Here is an 8,263-nt window from a genome sequence, read left to right on the forward strand (position 1 = left end):
TCTAAAGAGACGTCCCGTTGTCCTCTGGTCCCAGATCTAAAGAGACGTCCCGTTGTCCTCTGGTCCCAGATCTAAAGAGACGTCCCGTTGTCCTCTGGTCCCAGATCTAAAGAGACGTCCCGTTGTCCTCTGGTCCCAGATCTAAAGAGACGTCCCGTTGTCCTCTGGTCCCAGATCTAAAGAGACGTCCCGTTGTCCTCTGGTCCCAGATCTAAAGAGACGTCCCGTTGTCCTCTGGTCCCAGATCTAAAGAGACGTCCCGTTGTCCTCTGGTCCCAGATCTAAAGAGACGTCCCGTTGTCCTCTGGTCCCAGATCTAAAGAGACAAAATGTGAAAACACAAAAAGGCGAATTACCTCCTAAAGCGAACCATGACTGTCAAACTACTGAGCCGTATTTAACATCAGGATTGAGTAGTGTCGACAGAGAATAGGGTACATCCCAAACGATTGAGTAGTTTCCTTGTGTCACCAAGAGATAACTACACAGCTCACCATTATATAACCATACCAAGAGATAACTACACTGTCACCATTACAGAGATACCATACCAAGAGATAACCACACAGCTCACCATTATATGACCATACCAAGAGATAACCACACAGCTCACCATTACATAACCATACCAAGAGATAACCACACAGCTCACCATTATATGACCATACCAAGAGATAACTACACTGTCACCATTACAGAGATACCATACCAAGAGATAACCACACAGCTCACCATTATATGACCATACCAAGAGATAACCACACAGCTCACCATTACGGAGATACCATACCAAGAGATAACCACACAGCTCACCATTATATGACCATACCAAGAGATAACCACACAGCTCACCATTATATGACCATACCAAGAGATAACTACACTGTCACCATTACTGAGATACCATACCAAGAGATAACCACACTGCTCACCATTATATAACCATACCAAGAGATAACCACACAGCTCACCATTATATGACCATACCAAGAGATAACCACACAGCTCACCATTATATGACCATACCAAGAGATAACTACACTGTCACCATTACTGAGATACCATACCAAGAGATAACCACACTGCTCACCATTATATAACCATACCAAGAGATAACCACACAGCTCACCATTATATGACCATACCAAGAGATAACCACACAGCTCACCATTATATGACCATACCAAGAGATAACTACACTGTCACCATTACAGAGATACCATACCAAGAGATAACCACACAGCTCACCATTACGGAGATACCATACCAAGAGATAACCACACAGCTCACCATTACATAACCATACCAAGAGATAACTACACAGCTCACAGTTATGGTATCAAGACAAACAGAACTTACCGTTACGGAGATACCATACCGTCTTTCTGACACCGAGCGTCACCAAGTGTGGACATGGAAAATAGTTCTTGCTTAACCCATTTTTTTTTTTTAATGGTAAATGGAAAACCAAATGGAAATTTGCTCTTTTTGTGAAACATTATTTTTTTTTTTAATGGTCTTTATTTTGTCAGCTCTTTTTGTGGGATGTTTTTTTTCAGCTGGTTTTGTTTCATCAATGTCATCACAGCTGCAGGGTTTTTTTCAGGACTTTTTTTGGGGGGGGGTGGGAGCTGATTTTTTATTTTTTTTTTGACCATTTGAAGTCTTTATTTTTTGTTTTGACATTTCAAAAATAAATCCAAGAAAGAATCCCGAAGCAAAGCTGTCATACAAATCATTAAAATCCAGACAGAAAATATTTACGCAAGAAGCAACCTATTATCACACAGTCAAACTCTCATTTCATTTAGTAAGTTCACCATTCTGCCGTTCTCACTGTTAAACATCGCAGTGTTCAATACAACAGCTCTTCATCAAAAATCATTTGATCTGATCAGTCAACACCAGGTTTCTTTCCCTAAAGTAATCTAGTATCATTTCATTTCAACCCAATAAGCAAAAAATAAAAACTGTACCAATCTTCATGTTAAACTACTTTTACACATAAAAAGCAGGAAGAAAAAAAACACACTATATTTACATGAAACTCCCACATGACTTTACTGTTTAGGTTCTGACCTATTGTGAAATGCGTCTAGTAGTTAAAAAAAAAAAAAAAAACAGCCAATCAGAAACAGCAAAAAAAAAATAAAGTCGCGTTAGCATTTCCGTCCAATCAGGGCCGTCTTCATCTGCGCCAGGGGCGGGGTTCGTTGTCGTCATCCTCCTCCTCGTCGTCGTCCTGGAGCAACACATCATCAATCAGCGACTCTTCCTGGAACTACAAAAAAGGGACAAGACAGGGCGAGACAACAGTTTTATAAATAAATGGAGAAAAAAACTCCTTAATCTGGCCAAACGTTACGCCCACAGCACGTTAGTTCCTTTACATTTGGAGTCCTTTAGCAGACACTCTTATCCAGAGAGACTTACAGGAGAAATTAGGGTTAAGCGCCTTGCTCAAAAAGGCACAGAGATTTTTTCACCTTAGTCGGGCTCTGGGATTCGAACCAGCAACCTTTCGGTTTACTGATCAAACGCTCTCAACCGTTATGCTACCTTGCTGCCCTCTTCTCCTCAATGAGACTGAAACGGAGTACCTCCCACCAGCCTTCACTGGAAAGCCAAACACATTGGGGAGTGTCTGATTGGTCCAGAAACTAATGGGTTGGGCCACAGCCGGAACACCACGTTGAGTAAAGCCGTGGTTTGAAAATTCTTAATTTGGCTTTGATACTCTGATCGTTTAGAGACGATTCATATCGACTGATGACTTAAGTCCGGTACGACTTCTCCTCGTCCCTCGTCACCACAAAAGGACCTCAACGACGGCGGTCTCAGACTGAAGACCGTAGCGAAGGACAGAGCAACGGAAGAGGCCTCAGACTAATAAAGAGACAAAACCACCTTACATGTTTTTTTCCCCCTCCCATCGTCTCATTTTCATTGGATTCATGTGGCCTTGGAGAAAGACTTGGCTGTGAAGCGTTGTGCTCACACACACACACTCATCCTGCAAATACTTTCCGAGACCATTAGCAACATTTTGTAGTCCATAACCGGCGAAACATCATTATCCCCTTCACCTCGTCATGATCTGGCTCCTGCTCATCAGGTTCCTGGGAGGTCAGGGAGACGGCAGGCTTGTGCCAGGACAGACGCAGGTCACAGCTGTTCAGACGAACACCGTGTAGCGCCGCCTACAGGACGGAGAAGGATGGAGAGAGGGAACACCGGGGAAAAGGAGGAGAGGAAGGGAAGGGAGAGAAAGAGGAATAGATATGAGAACAAGGTGGAGAATGACTGTCCAGCGTCGCAGCGCTGGGTTCAAAACGTCCAGCGTCGCAGCGCTAGGTTGAAAGGTGTTTAACCCTTTACCTGTTCAGCCTCTGGTCTACTCCTGTAAGTGATAACAGCCAGACAGGATGTCTCATCGATCTGACAGTCCTCCAACTCTCCAAATTGCTTGAGAAAGGGGGAAACAACAAGACGGAATAAGATGAAAGATGGAATAAGCTTAAAACACGCTGGTCTCTTAAGTCCCAGAGTCTGAACTCATTCATTCACCCAAGCAAACAGATATCAGAGCACTGCTGACAACCATTTTGGTTTCAACAATTCAACAGCTATTTTCTATTTTCCCCCCAAAACATCACATAAAGCCCCACGACAAACATTCCAAATGTAATTCATATAAACCAGGATAGGGTTCATTAAAACTAATTTAAAACCAGGATAGGGTTCATTAAAACAAGTTTAAAACCAGACGGGATTCATTAAAACAAGTTTAAAACCAGACGGGATTCATTAAAACAAGTTTAAAACCAGACGGGGTTCATTAAAACTAGTTTAAAACCAGACGGGATTCATTAAAACAAGTTTAAAACCAGACGGGATTCATTAAAACTAGTTTAAAACCAGACAGGATTCATTAAAACTAGTTTAAAACCAGACAGGATTCATTAAAACAAGTTTAAAACCAGACGGGATTCATTAAAACTAGTTTAAAACCAGACAGGATTCATTAAAACAAGTTTAAAACCAGACAGGATTCATTAAAACTAGTTTAAAACCAGACAGGGTTCAATAAAACTAGTTTAAAACCAGACAGGATTCATTAAAACTAGTTTAAACCAGACAGGGTTCATTAAAACCAGACGGGGTTAATTAAAACTAGTTTAAAACCAGACGGGGTTCAATAAAACTAGTTTAAAACCAGACGGGGTTCAATAAAACTAGTTTAAAACCAGACGGGGTTCAATAAAACTAGTTTAAACCAGACAGGGTTCAATAAAACTAGTTTAAAACCAGACAGGGTACAATAAAACTAGTTTAAAAAGTTCAACTTACAGCAAAGTGTGGCAGCAGATCCTGGAGGTCAGTCTCAGTAAAGCCAGAGATCTCCAGGGCTCTAGGTCTGTGATCTACTGTAGAGTGGACAGGGAGACCCCTACCCCGGCCTCCCCTACCCCTACCCCTGCTCCTCGGGCCCCCACGGCCTCTAGCGTGGGCCCCTCTGCCCCGCCCTGGAGCCAGGATCCCCCTCTTAGCTGCCTGGAGAGGAAGGGGACAACGGCAGGATGATCAATGTTACCTCAACACACACAATGCAATGTAGAAGAGACCATCTATAGAAACACATCTGACAGAGTGACAGCACCCCCTGGTGGTTGAACAGAGACACAACAGACAGTATTTAAAAAAGGGACACAGAATATTAAAGTGACTGAAGGTGAATACAAGAAATCAGAAATCAATTGATCAATCAGATAGACAACTAGAGTTTGAGGTAGAACTCAGATCTGATCTCCAGTTGAACCTCTACCTCTAACTGTAGTTGTATCTGATCTCCAGTTGAACCTCTACCTCTAACTGTAGTTGTATCTGATCTCCAGTTGAACCTCTACCTCTAACTGTAGTTGTATCTGATCTCCAGTTGAACCTCTACCTCTAACTGTAGTTGTATCTATCTGATCTCCAGTTGAACCTCTACCTCTAACTGTAGTTGTATCTATCTGATCTCCAGTTGAACCCTCTACCTCTAACTGTAGTTGTATCTATCTGATCTCCAGTTGAACCTCTACCTCTAACTGTAGTTGTATCTATCTGATCTCCAGTTGAACCTCTACCTCTAACTGTAGTTGTATCTATCTGATCTCCAGTTGAACCTCTACCTCTAACTGTAGTTGTATCTATCTGATCTCCAGTTGAACCTCTACCTCTAACTGTAGTTGTATCTATCTGATCTCCAGTTGAACCTCTACCTCTAACTGTAGTTGTATCTATCTGATCTCCAGTTGAACCTCTACCTCTAACTGTAGTTGTATCTGATCTCCAGTTGAACCTCTACCTCTAACTGTAGTTGTATCTATCTGATCTCCAGTTGAACCTCTACCTCTAACTGTAGTTGTATCTATCTGATCTCCAGTTGAACCTCTACCTCTAACTGTAGTTGTATCTATCTGATCTCCAGTTGAACCCTCTACCTCTAACTGTAGTTGTATCTATCTGATCTCCAGTTGAACCTCTACCTCTAACTGTAGTTGTATCTGATCTCCAGTTGAACCTCTACCTCTAACTGTAGTTGTATCTATCTGATCTCCAGTTGAACCCTCTACCTCTAACTGTAGTTGTATCTATCTGATCTCCAGTTGAACCTCTACCTCTAACTGTAGTTGTATCTATCTGATCTCCAGTTGAACCTCTACCTCTAACTGTAGTTGTATCTGATCTCCAGTTGAACCTCTACCTCTAACTGTAGTTGTATCTGATCTCCAGTTGAACCTCTACCTCTAACTGTAGTTGTATCTGATCTCCAGTTGAACCTCTACCTCTAACTGTAGTTGTATCTGATCTCCAGTTGAACCTCTACCTCTAACTGTAGTTGTATCTATCTGATCTCCAGTTGAACCTCTACCTCTAACTGTAGTTGTATCTATCTGATCTCCAGTTGAACCTCTACCTCTAACTGTAGTTGTATCTATCTGATCTCCAGTTGAACCTCTACCTCTAACTGTAGTTGTATCTATCTGATCTCCAGTTGAACCTCTACCTCTAACTGTAGTTGTATCTATCTGATCTCCAGTTGAACCCTCTACCTCTAACTGTAGTTGTATCTATCTGATCTCCAGTTGAACCTCTACCTCTAACTGTAGTTGTGTCTATCTGATCTCCAGTTGAACCCTCTACCTCTAACTGTAGTTGTATCTGATCTCCAGTTGAACCTCTACCTCTAACTGTAGTTGTATCTGATCTCCAGTTGAACCTCTACCTCTAACTGTAGTTGTATCTATCTGATCTCCAGTTGAACCTCTACCTCTAACTGTAGTTGTATCTATCTGATCTCCAGTTGAACCTCTACCTCTAACTGTAGTTGTATCTGATCTCCAGTTGAACCTCTACCTCTAACTGTAGTTGTATCTATCTGATCTCCAGTTGAACCTCTACCTCTAACTGTAGTTGTATCTGATCTGATCTCCAGTTGAACCTCTACCTCTAACTGTAGTTGTATCTGATCTGATCTCCAGTTGAACCTCTACCTCTAACTGTAGTTGTATCTATCTGATCTCCAGTTGAACCTCTACCTCTAACTGTAGTTGTATCTATCTGATCTCCAGTTGAACCTCTACCTCTAACTGTAGTTGTATCTATCTGATCTCCAGTTGAACCTCTACCTCTAACTGTAGTTGTATCTATCTGATCTCCAGTTGAACCTCTACCTCTAACTGTAGTTGTATCTATCTGATCTCCAGTTGAACCTCTACCTCTAACTGTAGTTGTATCTATCTGATCTCCAGTTGAACCTCTACCTCTAACTGTAGTTGTATCTATCTGATCTCCAGTTGAACCTCTACCTCTAACTGTAGTTGTATCTATCTGATCTCCAGTTGAACCTCTACCTCTAACTGTAGTTGTATCTATCTGATCTCCAGTTGAACCTCTACCTCTAACTGTAGTTGTATCTATCTGATCTCCAGTTGAACCTCTACCTCTAACTGTAGTTGTATCTGATCTCCAGTTGAACCTCTACCTCTAACTGTAGTTGTATCTATCTGATCTCCAGTTGAACCTCTACCTCTAACTGTAGTTGTATCTGATCTCCAGTTGAACCTCTACCTCTAACTGTAGTTGTATCTGATCTCCAGTTGAACCTCTACCTCTAACTGTAGTTGTATCTGATCTCCAGTTGAACCTCTACCTCTAACTGTAGTTGTATCTATCTGATCTCCAGTTGAACCTCTACCTCTAACTGTAGTTGTATCTATCTGATCTCCAGTTGAACCTCTACCTCTAACTGTAGTTGTATCTATCTGATCTCCAGTTGAACCTCTACCTCTAACTGTAGTTGTATCTATCTGATCTCCAGTTGAACCTCTACCTCTAACTGTAGTTGTATCTATCTGATCTCCAGTTGAACCTCTACCTCTAACTGTAGTTGTATCTATCTGATCTCCAGTTGAACCTCTACCTCTAACTGTAGTTGTATCTATCTGATCTCCAGTTGAACCTCTACCTCTAACTGTAGTTGTATCTGATCTCCAGTTGAACCTCTACCTCTAACTGTAGTTGTATCTATCTGATCTCCAGTTGAACCTCTACCTCTAACTGTAGTTGTATCTATCTGATCTCCAGTTGAACCTCTACCTCTAACTGTAGTTGTATCTATCTGATCTCCAGTTGAACCTCTACCTCTAACTGTAGTTGTATCTATCTGATCTCCAGTTGAACCTCTACCTCTAACTGTAGTTGTATCTATCTGATCTCCAGTTGAACCTCTACCTCTAACTGTAGTTGTATCTATCTGATCTCCAGTTGAACCTCTACCTCTAACTGTACTTGTATCTGATCTCCAGTTGAACCTCTACCTCTAACTGTACTTGTATCTGATCTCCAGTTGAACCTCTACCTCTAACTGTAGTTGTATCTATCTGATCTCCAGTTGAACCTCTACCTCTAACTGTAGTTGTATCTATCTGATCTCCAGTTGAACCTCTACCTCTAACTGTAGTTGTATCTATCTGATCTCCAGTTGAACCTCTACCTCTAACTGTAGTTGTATCTATCTGATCTCCAGTTGAACCTCTACCTCTAACTGTAGTTGTATCTATCTGATCTCCAGTTGAACCTCTACCTCTAACTGTAGTTGTATCTGATCTCCAGTTGAACCTCTACCTCTAACTGTAGTTGTATCTATCTGATCTCCAGTTGAACCTCTACCTCTAACTGTAGTTGTATCTATCTGATCTCCAGTTGAACCTCTACC

General features: G+C 41.6%; 1 protein-coding gene across 2 annotated transcripts in view; it reads right to left on the reverse strand.

Moving 5' to 3' along the window:
- Window positions 1-1,607: 1,607 nt before the first annotated feature.
- Window positions 1,608-8,263, reverse strand: part of LOC106575008 (RNA-binding protein 26) — a 44,681-nt gene continuing 38,025 nt past the window's right edge. For both annotated transcript variants that reach the window (XM_082963753.1, XM_082963752.1), the window contains exons 18-21: window positions 4,351-4,554; window positions 3,379-3,465; window positions 3,087-3,200; window positions 1,608-2,281 (exon numbers count right to left, since the gene is read on the reverse strand). In XM_082963753.1, coding sequence (XP_082819879.1) covers window positions 2,189-2,281; window positions 3,087-3,200; window positions 3,379-3,465; window positions 4,351-4,554 — 498 coding nt within the window. In that variant the 3' untranslated portion in view covers window positions 1,608-2,188. The remainder of the gene's footprint in view (window positions 2,282-3,086; window positions 3,201-3,378; window positions 3,466-4,350; window positions 4,555-8,263) is intronic.

Source organism: Salmo salar, chromosome 17, assembly GCF_965601325.2.
Source record: "Salmo salar chromosome 17, fSalSal1, whole genome shotgun sequence".
Taxonomy (NCBI): domain Eukaryota; kingdom Metazoa; phylum Chordata; class Actinopteri; order Salmoniformes; family Salmonidae; genus Salmo; species Salmo salar.